This window comes from Pan troglodytes, chromosome 17, assembly GCF_028858775.2.
Source record: "Pan troglodytes isolate AG18354 chromosome 17, NHGRI_mPanTro3-v2.0_pri, whole genome shotgun sequence".
In the NCBI taxonomy this organism is placed as follows: domain Eukaryota; kingdom Metazoa; phylum Chordata; class Mammalia; order Primates; family Hominidae; genus Pan; species Pan troglodytes.
The window spans coordinates 57,145,306-57,166,908 of NC_072415.2; the positions used below are offsets into that span (position 1 = coordinate 57,145,306).

The 21,603-nt window shown below is 40.7% G+C and overlaps 1 protein-coding gene across 10 annotated transcripts in view; it reads left to right on the forward strand.

Moving 5' to 3' along the window:
* The window catches only part of KATNAL2 (katanin catalytic subunit A1 like 2), a 409,798-nt gene that overhangs the window by 377,472 nt on the left and 10,723 nt on the right, over positions 1-21,603 (forward strand). For all 10 annotated transcript variants that reach the window (XM_016933645.4, XM_016933646.4, XM_063796082.1 and 7 more), the window contains 4 exons: positions 146-209; positions 408-526; positions 6,208-6,299; positions 8,280-8,390. In XM_016933645.4, coding sequence (XP_016789134.1) covers positions 146-209; positions 408-526; positions 6,208-6,299; positions 8,280-8,390 — 386 coding nt within the window. The remainder of the gene's footprint in view (positions 1-145; positions 210-407; positions 527-6,207; positions 6,300-8,279; positions 8,391-21,603) is intronic.

The following is a 21,603-nucleotide window of genomic DNA, read 5'->3' on the forward strand; positions in this document are numbered from 1 at the left end:
GAAGCAGACGACCTTAAGCAAAAAAGGGAGCCCTGAATCTTAGAGCTGTGCTGCTTTGACTTCAGCTTTCCCGGCTTGTCTGTGCTGAGAGTATGCAGGCTGATGTGTTGGTACCAAACCTCATCCTTGTTCCTTGTTTCCTTAGTATCCACAGCTATTTACAGGAATTCTTTCCCCCTGGAAAGGACTACTGCTGTACGGCCCTCCAGGTAAACACAGCTTCCTATTTTGATGTCAGTGTTAAGTGTGTGTGCAGAGGATGAGTTGCCCCTTCTGTCCTCACTTCAGGACTGGGGCACACGAGAGCTGAGCAGTCACTTCCTTCCTTGTGTGTGAGAGTGACTTCTGTCTATAAGCAGGGGGATGGAGTTGAAATGCCTGCTCATCTTTTATGTGTCTCTCTTTAGGTACAGGAAAGACTTTACTGGCCAAAGCTGTGGCCACTGAATGTAAAACAACCTTCTTTAACATTTCTGCATCCACCATTGTCAGCAAATGGAGAGGGGATTCAGAAAAACTCGTTCGGGTAGGAATTCTTAATTTTGTTTTTAAAAATAAGTTCTAGTGTAATACAGTGGTACAAAATGATATCAGAGCTTCTTTGCTTTTAGGTGATTTTATGTGAGATCTCAAGGTCCACTCCTGGATCTTGATTACCAGCAGCTTGGGAAATGGATTGTCTATTACGTGTGGATGTTAATTGTGCTCCTATCAGCAAAACATGATCTCCCTTCCTTTGGGAATTTGATCAACAGCTCTTTTTTGATTCATGCAATTTAGGCATGAAAGCTGGGGGAAAAAATCTCTGACGTGGCATATTTTTTCTTCATTCAAGAAGTATTTATTATTTAACATGTACACTATATTTGGTTAACATTTATTGAGAGGCTACTACTGTATGTTAGTCCCTATGCTAGATACTCTAAGAAAGAATCAGGAAACTTTAAACTTCATTATTCTTTCAGATGTTCTGAGCACCTTTGCTTCCATAGTGCCCATAGCCTGTGAGATTTTTTGCTTTCTTTTTTTTTTTTTTTTCTTTTTTTAAATGAAGTCTCGCTCTTGTCCCCAAGGCTGGAGTGCAATGGTGTGATCTCGGCTCACTGCAACCTCTGCCTCCCGGGTTCAAGCAATTCTCCTGCCTCAGCCTCCTGAATAGATGGGATTACAGGTGCCTGCCACCACACCCAGCTAATTTTTTTTGTATTTTTAGTAAAAAAAGGGTTTCATCATGTTGGCCAGGCTGGTCTCGAACTCCTGACCTCAGGTGATCCGCCTGCCTCAGCCTTCCAACGTGCTAGGATTACAGGCCACCACGCCCAGTGATTTTTTGCTTTCTTTCAGAGGTTGTTTCCATCTTTACAATATCACATTTATAGTTGATGTTATATTTTATATTATAAAATGGTACTGAATCTTCCAATGACATTAAGAGCGCTTCCATTTATGGTTTAGGTCCCAGTGTAAGACAGGTCCTTCTTTGAAATCCTGTTAAACTATCACCCTCTGTAGAATGGCAGATATGTAATCAATATAAGTGAATATAAAATATTATGTATTTTCTGAAAAGTGATTAACAAATTATGCTTAAATTACATTCCCTTAGATGACTGTTTCAAAATATGATGACCTATTTGGAAGTCATAATAGAATATGTTTAAAGGATTGATTTTCCTAAAATAACCTATTATCTATTATCTTGATATCATTTTCAAGTTGTTGCAAATATGTAAGCTTATATAAATTCTTGTTACCCATTCAAGATGGTAATTTGTGGAAATCTACATTGATATCTTCTATTTCTTTGTTCTTCATCTTGCATCTAACTCAGTGCCAGTTCCAAAGATGGGGCTTGAATTTAGCTGCACCTACAGTTATGGTTCCATGTGATTTTAGTTAGCTGGAGGTTCAGTTACAGTTGGCCCTTGAACAACAGTTGGCCCTTCAACTGCACGGGTCTACTTATATGGGGAATTTTTTTCAACAAAATACAGTATTCACAGGATGCAAAACCCGAGTATATGTGGGTTTCCCAGGATCGACTGTGGGACTCCCCAGTAGCTGAGACTATAGATGCACACCACCAAGTCCGGCTAATTTTTGTATTTTTTGTAGACACCAGGTTTCACCACATTGGCCCGGCTCCTCTTGAACTCTTGGGCTCAAGCAATCCTCCCGCCTCGGGGTCCCAAAATGCTGGGATTACAGGCATGAGCCACCATGCCTAGCTTCTCCCTGCCTTTCTAAATACAAGTAGAAACATACTATGTTCCCTTTTGTACCTGGCTTTTCCCCCAACTTAATATGCACAGATTTTGGTACGGGGAAGAGTGTCAGGGGGAACAGGGAGAGGTTCTGGAACCAATCTCTTCCATAAGCCTAGAGACGACTGTAGCTGAAATTCATCTCACTAGAATTCTTATCACCCTGAAGTCTTTTTTTTTAAAATATCATTTCTATATGCTGAATAACAACAAAACTCTTAAAAGATACCACCCGGAATTAGTTTAGGTTCATCTCCTGTCATGAAAAGTGGTGTTTGGAACCACGAGCACAAGACACTGCAAGGTACACGAAGGAGGGTGACATACTCTTGAGACAGGACTTACCTAGACAGAAGAGGAAACTCAGAAAGTTTATAATATTCCTAACAAAGATTGAAGTTACATGGATTTTCTGGTTTAATGTTGAATAGCCAGAAAAGTCAATTAACAAGAATTATCCATCCTGTGTGAGCATTGTATTTACTTAAAGTTTTCCTCTGGTTCAGTATTATTTTGTTAGGATTCTAAGAGTGAAGAAAAGTCCCAGTGGAGTGGGAGCAAAAAAAATAAATTAAAAAAAAAAAAAGAGTGAGGAAACAATTCCTCTCCCAATTTCTTCTTCTTTTTTTTTTTTTTTTTTTTTTTTACAGAGTCTTGCTCTGTCACCCAGGCTGGAGTGCAGTGGTGCATTCTCGGCTAACTGCAACCTCGGTCAAGTGATTCTCCTGCCTCAGCCTCCTGAGTAGCTGGGACTACAGGCGCCCCCCACCACGCCTGGCTTTTTGTATTTTTAGTAGAGACAGGGTTTCACCATATTGGCCAGGCTGGTCTCAAACTCTTGACCTTGTGATCTGCCTACCTTGGCCTCCCAAAGGGCTGGGATTACAGGCATGAGCCACCGTGCCTAGCCTCTTCCTTTCTTTTACTATATATTTTTAAAGTAACTAGCCTTTTAAAAAAAAGTATAAGAGGATACACAGACTCCTGAGCCCTCTCTGCAGAGGCAACTACTATTAACAGTTGCTGGAGCAGCCCTGCAGAACATTTATCTATTATCTACATTAGCATCAACAACTGTTTCTTTTGGGTGTTCTGTTTCTGTTTTGTTTTGAGGCAGGGTCTTGCTCTGTCACCCAGGCACCCAGGCCAAAGTGCAGTGGCACTATCACAGCTGACTGCAGCCTCGACCTCCTGGGCTCAAGTAATCTTCCCACCTCAGCCTCCCCAGTAGCTGAGACTATAGGTGCACACCACCAAGCCCAGCTAATTTTTGTATGTTTTGTAGAAATCAGGTTTCACCATGTTGCCCAGGCTCCTCTTGAACTTTTGGCCTCAAGCAATCCTCCTGCCTTGGGCTCCCAAAATGCTGGGATTACAGCCATAAGCCACCATGCCTAGCATCTCCCTGCCTTTCTAAATACAAGTAGGAACATACTATGTGTTCCCTTTTGTACCTGGCTTTTCCCCCAACTTAATATATATAACTTGGATATTGTTCCACACTATTATAGATAAAGCATGTTCTTTTATATGTCTATATGGTAGTTCATTACATAAATGTACCAAAACATATTTAACCAGTCTTTGCTTGATGGGCCTTTAGATTGTTTCTAGTCTCTTGCTATTATGAACAAAGCTAGAGTGGGCTGCCAGTCTTATATGTACACGGTTTTGCCCATATAGTATGGGACAATTTGTACGAAGTAGAATCGCCAAGTCAGAGGGAACAGACATCACCGATTGCCAGATTGCTTGCCAACAGGGTTGTACTCGCTTACAGTCCCATCAATGGTTCATGAGTGTGTTTGCTTCTCCACACCCTGGCCAGCACACCAATATATTTTTTAAAATAAACATTTGTCAATCTAATAGCAAAAAGTAATAGTGTATTTCAGTGATTAAACATGCATTTCAATATTTCAGTGCTCAAATATGTATTTCTTTGATTCTGAATGAACTTGAGCAACTTTTGAAAGGTTTAGAAAATATTTATATCCTTTTGTGATGTGCATTTTTATTTTGGATATTTTAAAAAATAATTCAAGAAGAAACAGATAACCTCTGCTAACCTCGAAGGAACTCGTCTCATTTCCTTTCAGAAATTACATCATTTTCTCTTTATTTTCCGAGCTTTTGGGAAGATCCTCAACTGGACAATCTTGGTCATGCTGTCAGGCTCCTTACTGTGAAGCTTTCAAAGAAAGCAAACCCTTCAGGACCTTCCCCTAAAGCAGAGAAGCTTTTTCTAGCATTTGTTTCTCTTTCTATTCCAATTAAAGAGTTATTTATAGGGAACCATTGGGTTATGTTCCTCCCTCCCCTACTAATGTCTGTGCCTCTTAGGAGCTGATCGCTACTGAATAGTTGAGTGGTCTCTTTAGCAAATGCATACATCTGTTGATGCTTACATCTTTCAATGCACCGCCCCCCAGTTGTATGATTTAACTTCCTCCAGGTTCCTCTGAAAATTTTAGACTAATGCTTCCAGAAACACTTACCCATGATTCTGTATATTCCCTGTGAGTGGAAAGAGCAATGCAGAGGACAGTATGAATGCCTAGACTCCAGGCATGGTTCTCCTTCCAACTGGGTGTTTGGTCTAGCAGAGGCTCTTGGTCTCTCTTTGCCTTTAGTGAGCACCTTAAAAACATGTACGAGTTTTATATTCTAATATTTCATTCCTCATTGGGTAGATTGCCACTGTCGTAATCACCCTTAATATCAGGTATATTTGGGCTTCTTTGTGTATGTGTGTGACAAGGACGGAAAGTTATTTGCCCTGAATTAGGTGGTCTCCATTGTATCTGAAAGGCATTGTGATGAATGCCCCAGCATTGCCATTGTTCTCTCAGTTCATTAAACTCAGCCAATTGTTCCTATAAAACAGGATTCTGTAAAAGGGAGATGCTGGTGCATGCGCTTGAATGTACCCACGAGCAGTGGGGAAGGTGAGGTATTTCCTGTTCAGTGACAGGGAGACCTGTAAGGGATGAGCTGCTGCTGCTCGTGAAAACCACAACCTGACTTTTTCAGAACCCTTTCCCTCTAATTCTGTGATGGTTTGCTAGTGCTAAGTGACATGGAGAATAAATCCCCCATGCCTATTAAAGAATCTCTGTTCTTTTTTAAATCTCCACTGTTTTTTCCCATCAACCAGTGAAGGATTGTATATGATGCTCAAGAGATCAGTTTCAGGGTTAAAAAAATAAAGGTTTAGGTTGTTACATTCTATTCATCACCACCACATCTCCCTTTAGAGCTCTTTATTTTGTTTTTATATGTCTGTTCTTTTGCCGGTTGCTTTCCTGTTCTTGTTCAGTCTATAATATTTTATTTTATTCTCAAATAGAACATCGTATTCAATTGAGAATTGCCTTCCCGTACCTAAGCCTACCAAGCAGCCTTGTTGAGGTAGTGTGGGAAGGCTACGGAGTAATTTGGAGAACACAAAGGGGCTAAATTTGTCAGCCTTGTTACCCATGATGGGAACCCAATCCTTCCCCTGAAATCCTTTCTTCTGAGAATAACCTCCCATTGTTCCCAAAGATTAAGGGAAGAATTATCAAATGATTATACATATTCCAAGGCTCTTGTGTCCATATGGAACATATTATTGGCAGGGTGTTTCAGGGGTTAACTGGCCAACTGCAAGCTTGGGAACCTAAATTTATCTGAAGCTCTCATATTTATGATTAGTAACCTTGGAGTAACCACCTACTCTCTGCCTCTAATTTTATCAAGTGATAAACGGAAATAATCGGACCATCCAACCCCATGGGGTGAAGGTAGGGAGAAATGATTGTAATGATTATAAAGTTTTTGTGAAATAACAGAGTGCAGCATAAATGCTTATTATTACAGTCATTCTAAGTTTTTACTCTGGGAGCATCTGAGGACTTTAAGTCTATAAGCTTGAACACTTGCTTGCTTTTCCCCCACCCAGGTGTTATTTGAGCTTGCCCGCTACCACGCCCCATCCACGATCTTCCTGGACGAGCTGGAGTCAGTGATGAGTCAGAGAGGCACAGCTTCTGGGTAACAGACAGGGTTGGGGTTTTTGTTGTTGTTGTTGTTTGTCATGGTTTCTCCCCTCTTGTGTGTTTGATGGTCGGAAGCCCATAGACATTTACTAGCAGAATGAGCCCATTAATAAGCCCACAAATTTTCTGCAGACACATGGAAAGGTCTTTAAATTAGATCCTGTTAACCGAATAGCTGATTTAAGTAGTTTTTATAACCGGAGGAAATGCCATTCTCCCTTCCCCCGTTCCCCACAGAGTGGTTTTCAGGCCTGAAGATCCTCTAGCCCCAGGATCCCAGGCTGCCATATCGGTTCTGCTGGCTGAAAATAGCCGCTGTGATGGCCTCCTCTGGAGCCAGAGGGGCTGCCCCTGGGGAATGAGGCTTGCCCACTCAGCCACTGTGCAGGGCCACGTCTGTACTTCACTCCTGAGAGGCAGTCCTCGACGGTGTGTGAAGCCTGGGAAAACACCATTTCTCTGTGGCATCAGGTTATGGCTCAGCAGGGCTGACTTTAAATATGTCACATATATTATCTCTAAAGATTGAGTGTCACTGAATGTCCTCAGCAGGCAGGAACACTTCTCAGACTGTAATAAGCCTTCTGTTTGTGCTTCCAAAAGCCAGAGTAGTGTTGTGCTTTTTGTTCGTTCGTTTTTAAGATCAGCTTTCTGTCTTGATCAGAGGTATTTTCCACTGAAGCTTTTTACTAAATCTGGCACCCCTGGCTTGAAAAAACAGATCTCTGAGAAATCTCAACACAGCTGCATTTATTAATGACCTTTAATGGTCTATCATCAAGGCAGAAGTAATAGTAATAAAACACAATTAATTAGCTTGTTGGAAGTATAACTATAATATAATTTATGAAATTTTACTCATTGGAAACCATTTTCCCAGCAGGGAAAAGCAACCATAAAGATGTACCCAAGTAATATATGGGATTCATGTAATTGATTGAAACAGGACATTTTCCTCAGCTTAACTGGAGCTGGTGCTTGTCAGCCCTAGGCTGGAGCACTCTGCTTTCTATACCAGGCCTGATAGAAGCAGGCAACTGCACAGGCACCTAGATGGGAATGCACCAGCCCACCCTCATAGTCACTCTACAAAGACCAGGTCTCCCTATGCACTTGTTGTTACGTGTGCTTTGTCGAGCTCTGTCCCCAGTTTCCCACAACCTTCATCGGGCTAATGTGAAGACTCTTCATCTGCTATCCTTGTGTGTGCTCCAGGTTCTGCCCCGAATTTCCATTTCCCTGTCTGGGATCAAAGACTCTAAAATTAGAGTCTTCAAAGGGTCAGGAAATAGGGATGGGTGCTCTGAAGACTTCTTTGATAATATTATGTTAAAGGAATTATAGTTATGGGCAAATGATAATCAAACATATAGCAAATATATGGGCAAATGCTAATTATATATTATGCTTATAATATATAATAAATAAATTATATATATACACATATATATAGAGAGAGAGACGGTCTTCTCTCTTAGGCAAAGGTAGTTGAGTATTAAGGGGCATAGATCCTAAAAAAACATATACCTAGCCAGGCAGGGGGCTTGTGCCTGAGGTCCCAGCTACTCAGGAGGCTGAGGGTGTGAAAGTACTTTCCTGTGTGCTATGTAAGTGAAAGGGATTATCCTCAATTATGTCATTTTTAAAGAGGTAAATAATGCTGCAGGTAGACACAGTTGGGCTGCATTTAATCTACCAGTGGGACTGTGGACCCTTTAGTTATTTTCTCCAGCTCACTGCCTGCCTTTGGTTTTCTTTCAAATACCATCATTATATTCATTTACTTGCTTTCTATCATACTGTATGTGAAAATAACAGCAAATTGCTCATTTTCTCTAACTCTAGTATGAACGGCTCCATTGGCCATCAGAACAGAAACTGTTCTACAGTCACAGGGACATTGCTGTGAATGCTGCTCTTGTCATGAGGGCGAAGCCTCTGACACTTAGGAGAATCACGTCTTGTCTCTCTGTAGGGGAGAACATGAAGGAAGCCTGCGGATGAAGACAGAGTTACTGGTGCAGATGGATGGGCTGGCGCGCTCAGAAGATCTCGTGTTTGTCTTAGCAGCTTCTAACCTGCCGTGGTAAGAGACCAAGAGAGTAAATTTTGAATACATTTTCAGGAGTCACTAAGTGCAAATAAAAATTTTATATTGACCACTTCAGGCAAAGCCGTGTTGTTTGGCTGCAGCCCTGGAAGATTAATGTGGAGGCTTTACTGTTCAGGTCCCCAATCCTTGCTGTCTGTACCATGAAAGATCTGCCTTAACAGAGGAAACACAGGCCAGGGTGACCATTAACAATATTTAAAATGGACATTTCAAGATTAAAGCCAAATTATATAGTATGTTTAAATTAAGTAGGACTTTGGCATAGAACTACAAAATGCTTAAAATCTCCAGGACTCAAATAATATTCCAGAAATAATATGTTTGAATTTTATAGTATTAAAATTAAACTTTTTTAAGTTAGGAGGAAAATCTTCTCTTTAATGCTGCACAGTAAATAGAAAGGTAAATAATCTCTAGTGGAAAATGTAATCTACTCTCAGAGTCTTATTTAAACAGTGTCCCAGAGTGGTTTAAGAACAATTCTAGATGTGGAATTGGGAAATAAGAGATGTTGATTAGGGAAAAACAATATCTACTTGGAGAATATATTTTAAAAATAAGTATAAGCCCTTTATAGTTCTGAGAATGTTTTCACATACATTATTTCTTTCAAGCTTCAGGCAAAGCAGGAGACAGATAAAGGGAATGCTGTTCTTCCCATTCTCAGAGGGGACCAAGGTCAAGAGAGGTCAATCCACCAACATCAACAACTCTTGTAGCCTAGCTGGGACTTGTGACCTCATGCCCCTCACACCCATCTCTTGCTCTACATTCAAAGATGAAAAGAGAAACTCTTCTGTAGTGCATGCTAATTATCTGGGACCCCCCCAAACCACAAGTCATTGAAAAAAACCATAATGTTCATTTGTAATCTGTTATTTTAAATATACTCATAATTTAAACCTGGCTCCACCTCCCCTTGAATCTAGAATACTTTCTCTACTTGCTCAGGTGATCAGCATTTTACAATTTGAAGATATAGGATCTATATATAATAATATCAAAGTGGAGTCCAAACAGAGAACCGTCATTGAAATGTGATTGTGGAAACTTTTAGGGAAGGAATCTTCTTTCCTTCAAAGGTTTAAAACAAGGTTGATCATAACCACTGGGGGTGAATATTAGAGTCAGCTAGGGAGGCAGAAAAACTGTAAGTCTTCAGGCATGAATGTGGGAAGGTCTGTGCCCTGGGGAGACCTACATATTTTCTGGAAGAATAGAGGACCTTCTACCCCCAGTGAATACCTAAGAATTTGTTGAGAAACTTATTGTGCTGTTTCGATTTTCCTAAGCCCAAATAAAATGGTTCACAGAGGTCAAAAAACCAACAACAAAGCAAAAAACCCATAAAAATTGAATAAGCTTATAAGGGCTTTTCCAAAAATTTGCTTCTCAATGTGTCAGCTGGCAAATACACATGTGCTTTTGAGCTTATGTTCCTCATATCATTGATTGCATCATTACAACGTGCCTTAGAACCAATATGTTCTAACTCATATATCCTGTTTTATTATGAAAAATTCCCAAAAACACTAAGGAAAGGAAAAAATCAGAATGAACCCACCATCTCCCCGTTTTAATAACTAACACCATCTTGCTCAATTTATTTCATCTATTCCAGCACCACCCCCTGCCACTTCTTTGCTGCAATATCTTAAATCATATTCAACTATTATGTTATTTCTCAAATGTACATGTTGAAGAAAAATAAGGACTTTTTTTACATTACTACAAAGTCATTATCACCCTAACATAATTAACAGTGATTCCTGTTTATATTCAGATTTCCCAATTTGTTTCAAAACTCTCTTTACCATTGACTTACTGAACTGGTATCCAAACAAGGTTTGCACTTTGTAATTGGTCATTCCCTTAAGTCTCTTAATCTAGAACAGACGGCCTCTTTTTTTTTTTTTTTTTTTTTTTTGAGATGGATCCTTGCTCTGTCATCCAGGCTGGAGTGCAATGGCACGATCTTGGCTCACTGCAACCTCTGCCTCCCGGGTTCAAGCCACTCTACTGCCTCAGCCTCCCAGGTAGCTGGGACTACAGGCGCCTGCCACCACGCCCGGCTAATTTTTTTGTATTTTTAATAGAGATGGGGTTTCACCATGCTGGCCAGACTAGTCTTGAACTCCTGACCTCAAGTGATCCGCCCGCCTCAGCCTCCTTTTTTTTTCTTTTCCTCCACTTGTCATTGACTTATTGCCTGCCAGAGGGATTGTCTTGCAGGATGTCCACACTTTCTGGATTAGGCTCGTTGTGTCCTCATGGTAGTAGGATTGTTCTTACTCCTGTAATTAGACTAAAGGTTAGATAGATTATATTCAGGATCAATAGAATTTTTTGGCAAACACACTTCATAGGCGATGCTGTGCACATCACGTTGCATTATATCTAGAGGTATGTGATGTCTTGTTGCTCCACTTTTGGTGATGCTAAGATTGATCACCGGGTTCAGGTGTGTCACCCTGGTTCCTTGCCTGTACAGCTCCCATCAATGGTGTTAGCATCCATTGATGACCTCTGCCTGAATCAGTTATTTCACCAGGGGTACAAGTCTATCATTTCCTCTGATCAACAGCTGGAATTATTCTTGATAACAGAACTTTCCCTCTTCCAGTAAGGTTATTTGGTAACCCTGAAATATAGTTCATACTAGAAAAGCAGGATTTTTTCTCTTTGATTTTTAGTTGTGAGTTGATGCCACAGTGACCTTCAGTGGCGACCAATGAGTCAGCCATCAGCTTCTTTCTCTTTCACTACAAGCTCATGACTTGTTTGGTACAACCCCATTAGTTTCAGGTTTTTTTCCCCCTAAAATTTTATTGAGATATAACTCACATACCACCCAATTCACCCATTTAGAGTATACGATTCAATGGTTTTGAGTGTATTTAGGGTTGTGCAACTACCACCACAATCAATTTTAGAACATTTTTCTTTACCCCAAAAAGAAACCCTGTACTCATTAGCAACCATCCCATTTCCCCTATGCCTACATCAGCATTAGGCAATCACTGATCTATTTTACGTTCTTGTAGATTTGCCTGTTCTTATACCTGTGAGTAGAATTATTGGGTCATACGGCCACTCTACGTTTGATTAGTTGAGGAACAGCCCAACTGTTTTACAAAGATGTTGCACCATTTCACATGAAGCAAATTCACACTTCACAAGCAAAGGATGAGGGTTCCGATTTCTCCACAACCTCGCTAACGCTTGTTATTATATGTCTCTTTTATTGTAGCCATCCGAGTGGATAAGAAATGGTTTTGATTTGCATTTCTCTGAGACAAATGATATTGTGCATCTTTTCATGTCCTTATGGGCCAATTGCGTATCTTCTTGGGAGAAATGTCTTTTCAAATCCTTTGTCCACTTTAAAATTTTTCTTTTTATTATTGAGTTATAAGACTTTTAAAATATATTCCAGATACAAGCCCTCTATTGGATATATGATTTGTAAATAATTTCTCCCATTCTGTAGCCCTTCCTTCCTCCCTCCCTCCCTCCTTCCTTCCCTCCTTCCCTCCTCCCTTTCCTTCCCTTCCCTCTTTCCTTCCTTCCCTCCTTTCTTTCCCGCCTTCTTCCCTCCTTCCCTCCATCACTTTATCCCTCCCTCTTCCACTCTATCCATCACTTTCTTTCTCTCTTCCTTCCTTTCTGAACTTTTTTATTCCTTTTTTTCTCTACCTTGCTAAACTTCCCATATGTGTCTCATTTCCCAAGTCTTGGACCTTTCAGAAGACCCTGTACCTGGTTATTCGACAGCGGCACTGTCTAATAGAAATATAATAGAAATATATTGTGAGGCACATGCATACTTTCAGGTTTTCTATTAGCCACATTTTTTAAAAGTAAAAATAAATTGGTGAAATTAATGTTAATAACATGTTTTATTTAACAGTATTTTCAAAACATTATTTTAATATCAGTATAAAAATTAGTGTGATATTGTAGTTTCTTTTTTCATACTAAATTGGAAAAATCCAGCATATATTTTACATTTACATCACACCTCAGTTTGGAATAACTGGGTTTCAATACCCAAAAGCCACATGTGGCTGGTGCTACCATATGAGAGAGTACAGATCCAGAGACTCATTTGTCTTCCCTCATGCTGCTGTGGCAGAAATGGACAGTTGCCTCCCAACATTTATTTCACCCTCGGAATTTAAGAATAGAACTTCAAGTGGGGGGTTCTGTTTCTTAGTCTTCCCCTACTGTTAGGTGTGGTCAAGGCCAAGTTTCCTTCTTATATGTGCAGGATGACTCAGCTCCATTTTGTACATTTTGCTCCTAGAATCAGCCACTTATTCATGAAGCCCTGGTGCCTTTAGTGGGAAATGATGTTAATATTCAGAGATCACAGTCTCACAATTAGGCCTTTTGATTAGGCAGAGCTAGGAAATACATATCTTTAAAAAGAGGCAAATAATGAGTCCATGCTAGTATTTCCCATTCAGATTTAGGATTAATATATTTGATTTTATATTGGTATCTTTTCTCTAATAGTGAAAATCTCAGTTCTTAGCATTAATATAATTAATACTCACTTTATCCCAATATGTACAAATACTGCATATGTGTGTATATCACAGAGCTTCTCAGTAATAACACCAATACTATCTTGACAGTGACATTCTGATGTGGAAAATGGTACTGACCTGGCCTAACTAAGATGAAAGAGCTAATGTGGGATTTCTCAACCTCAGAGCTACTGACATTTTCAGGCCAGATAATTCTTTGTGGTGGGACTGTCCTGCGCATTGATGATGTTTAGCAGCATCTCCGGCCCACTATCCACTAGATGCCAGTAGCACCTCCTCCCCAGCAGTTGTGACAACCAAAATATGTCTTTAGACATTGCCATATGTTTCCTTGGAGGTAAAATCACCCCCAGTTGAGGACCACTGGACTAATCTAAGGACTTGATAAACATCACATAGAGATAAGCTGACACATATTCCACAGCTAAACTCACAATGTTTATTTAAAAAAAAAAAAAAACATAAAATAACTGAACTTGGTTTTCTTACACAAAGCATAGCTTATTACATAATTTTTTCTGTATCTTGATTTTATCTTAACAAAATATCCTGCCAATCTTTTCAAATAAGTATATAAAGTTCTTCCTTGCTCCCTTTATAGCTGCGCAGGGCTCCATTTTGTGTGTATAATAATTTATCCCACCAGCCACCTAATGATAGGCATTTGGGTTAATCCTACTCTTTTGCTATTAAAAAGAATGCTGCCGTGAGCAGCAGTGTGGAGACCACACTTTGTGTATTTGCTAGTGTATCTTTGGGGTAGGTTCCTTGAAGTAGATTTTGCTGGGTCAAAGGGCTAATGTGCATGAAAGTATGGTAGAGCCTGCCAAGTTTCCCCCCGCAGAGGTTGTACCACTTTGTATTCCCACTAGTGTCCTGCTTTCATTACTTAACATGACAGTAAGAACATTTCCAATGTCATTAAATCATCCTTGAAAATTGGATTTTGTAATGGCTGCCCAAAATTCTCACACATAAATATACCATCATTTAGTTAATAATTCCTTCCCTGTTGAACATATATGAAGATCCCAAACTTTCTCTGTTAGAAATAACACTGAAATGAATTTCCTTGCATAAAAATCTTTGACTAAAATTCTGGTTGTTTCCTTAGGACAGATTTCCAGAAGTCAGTTTACTGTAGCAGAGGGTTTAGATGTTTCTTAAGTCCCTTGTGACACATTGCTGAAGTCCTTCTATGAGAAAATAGTGTATTTTTTAGCAAGAATGTGGGAATAGATCTTTCTCTTGACTTCAGGGTCTTAGATGAGGGAATAGACTTATCTGATTCAAGCAGTCTGTCCTTCTAGGGGAAATAACTAAATCATACCAAGTGATGTAAAGACCCAGTCTTAAAATCCCAAAAGAAATTCCTTACAGTTAGTGGCAGTTCTCATCTATTGCATCGTCTGGGGCACTAGGCTATTCTTTACTGCTGGTTGACTTACCACCATTTTCTCTAGAGACATAGATTCCGTCTCAAAGGGGCAATCATTTTCTCCCTTCCCAGCAGTGACAGGTATGCAGCCTTTGTTTATTCAGCCCTTCTCCTCCAAAGAGCACCTTCCCTAGTCTATAGCATCACAGAGAGGACCAGAAGAAAGAACAGCTCTTGTGTGTCAATTGATGTATAAACAAGCAAGAAGAGGAATAACAAATGCTGCACCTTCAATATTACTGCTTAAAATAATAGCCATGTAAGAAATTTAGTAAACACAGTTAGAACTAATTTGATGTGCCTTGATTGTTGAGTATTCACAAACTCAAGCCTGAGTCAGGAAACAAAATACTGAACAGGCCCATTAAGGCAAATGTCATCTTTAAATACCTATTTAACTCTCTGGAAGTTTGTACAAATAAGGTGTGAAGACTAAATGTATGAAGCATGCTGAAATTCATGTTTTCCTTGCTGTTTGTAAAAGGGCTAGAAATCCCAGCAACTCTCTTAAAAATCAGACACCTGGTATACCAAGCTCTGGGTTTAAAAATCCCTAACATTTAGAAGAAAACTTAAGATCCAAGAGATGGAATAAAATGGTTCTGATTCACTTGCAGGGGAAATCAGCAAGGAAAAGAGCTGTCAGTCAGCAGTGGCTCACTTGTGTCATCGCCTGGTGACTTCAACTTATTTTTTCAGCCAAATTTGAAACCCGCCGGGGCAACTGCTAACAGGGATGTCTTTCTGTTATCTATGTTAACCTACTTCTTCCTACATGAACCCTCTCCTGCTGGTGTAACATTGCTATAGCAATGCATGCATGTGATTGGAGGGATAAGCAGATGTAACCCTTGTTCTTTCCATAGTAACCACATGCATTTCTGGGCTCCAGGAAGAAGCTGTCCTCCCTGCCTGCAATCAAGGTCTTGATTGTGCCTTGACTAGATCAACATTTTTCCAAAAGCAGTCTGCCATAGGTCAGCAAGCGTTGTGCAAAAAATGAGATCTAGTGGCCTGGTATGTTCAGGAGATGCCAAGTTAAAGACAGTTCAACTGGTTTCCCCCAGCAGGGTTGCTCAATGTCTTTAAAATACGACTGTGGGCCAGGTGCAGTGGCTCATGCCTGTAATCCCAGCACTTTGGGAGGCTGAGGTAGGCAGATCACTTGAGGTCAGGTGTTCAAGACCTGCCTGGCCCACATGACGAAACCCTATCTCTACTAAAAATATAAAAATTACCCAGGCGTTGTGGCACGTGCTTGTAGTCCCAGCTACTCAGGAGGCTGAGGCAGGAAAATGACTTGAACCTGGGAGGTGGAAGTTGCAGTGAGTTGAGATTGCACCACTGCACTCCAGCCTGGATGACAGAGCAAGACTCTGTCTAAAAAAAAAAAAAAAAAAAAAAAAAAAGCCTGCCTCTGGACTCTTGCACTCACACTTACCTGAGTCTAGAATCTGGAATGCAGTGGCACCCCCACCACCGTCTCCCTCCCCTTCAGATATCTGCAGGGCTCTGTAGGTCACCTTCAGGGGTCTGCTCTGATGCCATCCACTCAGCGTCCTATTCATAATTGCAGCCCCGGCCCCAGCTCCCTATGCTGCATTCTTGCTTTGTGTTTCTTCCTGTGCTGTTACCAGAAGTGATACTAATTTGGAATTAATGGCGATTAAGCTTTACAGCCCCTTGATTTCCTGGGACCCTTCCTTGGCTCATGGAGAGTCCCCAGCAATGTCCTCATGGTCTTCATTTTTGCAAAAGTTGTGAAATGGTAGTTTTATTGCTGGAACCACTTTTGCAAAAATTATATAACAGTTAGAAGATTATGGCAGTGAAAGAGATCTGATCTAACCAACCTCCATCTTGCCTTTAATCATTCCTGAGCTCAAGCCAAGCTAACTTTGGGAGACATTTCGTTTATAGTTTAAATGATAATAACCCTTTTTGAAAACTATGTGGCCTTCCTAAAGCTAATGCAAGACCACCAGGTTAGAAGGATGAGAGGAGCCTGAAGTCGTTAAGTTGTTACCAGCCATTACTCTGGAGGTCACAAAATCTGCAACTTCCCCAGTTACTCCTGCAGATAACATCACTATTGTAGAACCTAAGTAAGATTGGCCTTTAGAGATGTCTTTTAAAGTTTTTGCATTTCTGACAACCCACGACTCCACATGAACCCACCAACTAGTCCCGTGGCCGCCCCCAGAAGAGGACCACTTTCCATACTCCCATTCAATTGCCCACCAAACTATCCTTGAAAAAGCCTAGCCTCCGAAATCTGGGGGAGATTGATTTGAGTAATGACTCCATTTCCCATGTGCCGTGGCCAGGCTTGTGTTTATTCAACTCTTTTTTTATTGCAAATAAATAAATAAATAAAAGATACTATTTGCAGGCTGGGAATGGTGGCTTATGCTTGTAATCCCAGTGTTTTGTAAGACTGAGGCAGGAGGACTGCTTGAGGCCAGCATGGACAACATAGCAAGACCTCGTCTCTACAAAAAAATTGTTAAAAAATCAGCCAGGCATGGTGGTGTGTGCCTATAGTCCCAGCCACTCAAGAGGCTGAGGCAGGAGAATTGCTTGAGCCCAGGAGTTTGAGGCTAAAGTGAGCTATGATCACACCACTGCACCCCAGCCTGGGCAACAGAGCTGCAACACCCTGTCTCTTAAAAAAAAAATGCTATTGTGCTTTGTGACTCTCTATGAAAAATAAGATAAAGCAGTACTTTCCACACTTATCTGACCCCACTCCTTTCCTCAAGGAGTATCTCACAAGTCTAGTGTTCCATTTGAAAACCTTTTGGAAGACATTAGTTTGTATTACCTCAACCTGATCTGATGAATGCATTTTTCATTGCAATTGCCTTCAGTCCTGCCTGTAGGCTTTTTTTTTTTTTTTTTTTTTTTTTTTGGAGACAGAGTCTCGCTCTGTTCCCCAGGCTGGAGTGCTGGAGTGCAGTGGCACGATCTCGGCTCACCGCAACCTCTGCCTCCCGGGTTCAAGCAATTCTCTTCCTCAACCTCCCAAGTAGCTGGGATTACAGACACCCACCACCATGCCCAGCTAATTTTTTGTATTTTTAGTAGAGGTGGGGTTTCACCATCTTGGCCAGGCTGGTCTTGAACTCCTCACCTCATGATCCACCTGCCTTGGCCTCCCAAACTGTTGGGATTACAGGCGTGAGCCACCGCGCCCAGCCTGCTATTCATCTTTAATAGTATTTTTGTGCCTACTAGTGGTCAAACCATTTTGCTTGGAATTACTTACATACAACACTTCACTATCCCACACAATAATATCAAGCCCATGATCTTCCATGTGTGTTTTACGGGTAAAACCCATATGACGAGGAAAGAAGTATACTGTGCAGGATTTGGTAGGTCCAGTGGGGAAGGCACATGATGACTAGCAGGAGGTTACTAAGCAGTAACCTTGCTCTTGCTTCGTTCACACCTTACTGTTTGATCTCATCAGACAAAAACAACTTTCAACCTGGTTATTCTGGCATTACCTTTTCTTCTTCACAGGGTGTAGGTTGACATGCGAATCATACATTTCAAACCACATTTAAAACATTATAAAATTATTATAACCATTTTATAGAAAATAGGAGAATTAGAAAAAATACTTCTGATTTCACCACTGTGACTCAAGTATTACCATCTTTGTATCTACCTTTCTGGTGAAAATGGTTTAGTTATTTATCATCTTTTGCTTCCATATCCTTCTCTGGTAATGTTTTTTGTTCCCAAGAGAAAAACAGTTTTTACTCTTTTGGTTATTTTAAAGTAATAGTTGTTTATTTTAAAAATCATAATTTATATGCTTTATTATTATTTGAAAGTGAATAGTCTTCACAATAGCAAAGACATGGAATCAACCTAAACGCCCATCAATGATAGATTGGATAAAGAAAATGTGGTACATATATACCATGGAATACCATGCAGCCATAAAAAGAACGAGATCATGTCTTTTGTGGGAACATGGATGAAGCTGAAGGCCATCATCCATAGCAAACTAACACAGGTACAGAAAACCAAATACCTCATGTTCTCACTTATAAGTGAGAGCTAAACGATGAACTCATGGACATAAGGAGGGGAACAACAGACACTGAGGCCTACTTGAGGGTGGAGGGTGGGAGGAGGGAGAGGAGCAGAGAAAAATAACTATTGGGTACTGGGCTTTGTGCCTGATTGATGAAATAATCTGTACAACAAACCCCCATGACAAAAGTTTACCCCTGAACCTAAAATAAAAGTTTAAAAAAGTGAATAGTCCCCTGTAACTATAACATGGAAAATGATGTAAGTCTCTCCAAACTCTTTTACATCTGTGTGTGTGTGTGTGTGTGTGTGTGTGTGTGTGTGTGTGTGTGTAGAGCACATACACAGAGCAACAAAAATGCGTTGTCCTGTAGATACAAGTGATATTTGTTCTATGGCCTGTTTTTTTTCCTTCATTTAATCTATTGTGGACAACTTTGAAAATCTGCCTAATCCCACATAAAACTCCATTGTATGTGTGTACCATAATTTATTTGACTTTTCTTTTTCCTGAGCGTTTTTAATCTGGTGCCAGCCTGTTGAACACCTTTTCCCACTACCATGACTCAGTGCCCTGCTGGGCTCCACGGACACTCTAAGGTCGGGGGGCAGTTCTTCGTTCAGTGTTTAGCTGGAGTAGGGCAGGTATTATCAAAAGGTTTTTTATTCTGGTAGACCGCCTCTCCTCAGTCCTTTGGCTAGCGAGAGCAGGCTTTTCATGGGGTGTTTGAATCTGTGCATGTTAGCAGTTCTGAATTGCAGGCTTCTCCTGCATTCTATTGGGATAGATGGGAAGTAAAGAGAAAACCCAGGGAACTCACTGCCACACCATTCCTCAAGTCCCAAGGTCCCTAGCTAGCCAGTCCTCATCTTTCCACCATTCAATGTCTCTCCATGTTTATTTCTTGTATTATATCCAGGGATTTTTAGTTGTAAGAGGGTGAACTAGAGAAGAATGGGCTACTCCGTCTTGGCCAAAGGAAAAGTCTTGTTCATATTTTTGTTCATAATTTATTTTACACTATCAGTGGAGTCTATTTCTGTTGTTAGTTTTTTTCTGCCAGCTCTCATTTATGATGGTTATGTGTTTTCTAATTTTATATTAATTAATAAATTTATTCATTCATTTTTGAGAGGGGGGTCTCACTCTGTTACCCAGGCTGGAGTGCAGTGATGCAATCTCAGCCCACTGCAACCTCCGCCTCCCAGGTTCAAGCGATCCTCCCACCTCAGGGACCACAGACGTGTGCCACCACACCCGGCTAGTGTTTTGTAATTTTAGATTGTTAGCTTACATTAATGAAGTGGTCTCTATCTGTGGGATTCTTGCATGGGTCCCTCCAGAGAATATTTGTTTTACTGTGTCAGTCTTTACATCACTTTTAGCTAATTTCCCTGTTCAGAATTTTTTGGACCATGCCAATAAGAGGAGATCTGTGGTCCTAACTTATCAGTGAACACTTTCTCCCACCCCAAAGTGCAAGGCAGACAAATTTCCCTGGTGCCTTCCATTGCTAGTGGGGAGATTTCCTAATCAACCCTTTCATAGTAGGCATGCACCCTTCAGCAATACTGAGTCTTTATGTGGTGGGCCTTGACGCCACCTCCCATCTTGAATGGGTCCAGGACCTTCTATGCCATTCTACATGTTGCCTTTAAAACTCAAACCTTTTGTAACCAAGAGACAAACACCCCTAATCAGCCATAGCTTCAACTGCCCAGCTTTCATTTTCAGCTTCCTCTTTATTTTTGGCCCTTGAGAATTCTGGCCCTGTCTCCTTGAGGGCTCAATTGTGCATTCGAAAGGTATTTCCTATAATTAATTGAGCTTTTTAAGGGACTGTATAACAAGAGAAGCTAGTTTATCTTTTTGCTGGAAACAGAGCCAGCCTTCCCATTTTTTTTCCTCTCAATTTTGGTAATATATTTTCTGGCAAGAGTAATTGAGGAATATATCTTCTTTGTTGATATTGTAGCAATTAGAAGTAATTTTCATTCTTCATTATAAAGAAATGATGCTCTCAACCCAAACATCAGTAGGTCATAAACTGAACTGATAGCTGCAGACTCTCCTACAGGATCCTCAGGCCTCATGCTTCTGAACTCACTGCTCAGAATGAGAAGTGGGGTCTCTGTGGAGGCCACATCTGTCAGCTGATTTTCAAAAGTACTGCCCAGCCACATGGGTTCAATGAATCATCCCCTAAACTCATTGTTTCCATTATTTTCACTAAAGATTAAAATATAACATCTTATTTCCATTGCCCAAGTTGATGCGGCTTTTCTCTATTGATTAGAACTAATGATGATTATAAAATGCTAAAATTTTCAACAAAGCAGATTCACCTTCATAAATAATTCCTGGATGTTAAGGAAGCAGGCCATTTAACATGAAGTAAGTAGCCCTGCACCTAAAGGTCAGTCATGTGTTCAAGCAGTATTTCTTTAAAAAAAAAAAAATCTATTTTGAGATTAGATTATAAGACTGGCTAATTTTTGTATTTTTGGTAGAGCTGGGGTTTCACCATGTTGCCAAGGCTAGTCTCAAACTCCTGGACTCAAGTGATCCACCTGCCTCGGCCTCCCAAAGTGCTGGCAAGTGCTGGGATTACAGGCGTGAGCCACCATGCCCAGCTGAACTAGTATTTCTTCTTTTTTTTTTTTTTGAGACAGAGTCTCACTCTGTCCCCCAGGCTACAGTACAGTGGCACGATCTTGGCTCACTGCAACCTTCGCCTCCCAAGTTCAAGCAATTCTCCTGCCTCAGCCTCCTGAGTAGCTGGGATTACAGTTGCCCACCACCATGCCCAGCTCATTTTTGTATTATTAGTAGAGACAGGGTTTCACCATGTTAGCTAGGCTGGTCTCAAACTCCTGACCTCAGGTGATCTGCCCACCTCAGCCTCCCAAAGTGCTGGGATTACAGGCAGGAGCCACCGCGCCCAGCCCGAAATAGTATTTCTTGAGCACCTGTTGGGTATTTATTCTGCATGATGGAGGGAGGGGGAATCCACATCATATGGTCCATAATCTTTGGCCTCTGGAAACTGGCAATCTGATTGAACAATCAGTGGGTTAGAAAATAAATAACTATGAGGTGGAGATGCAGCCAGCACCATGTGATTGGTACAGACGATAATAAGAA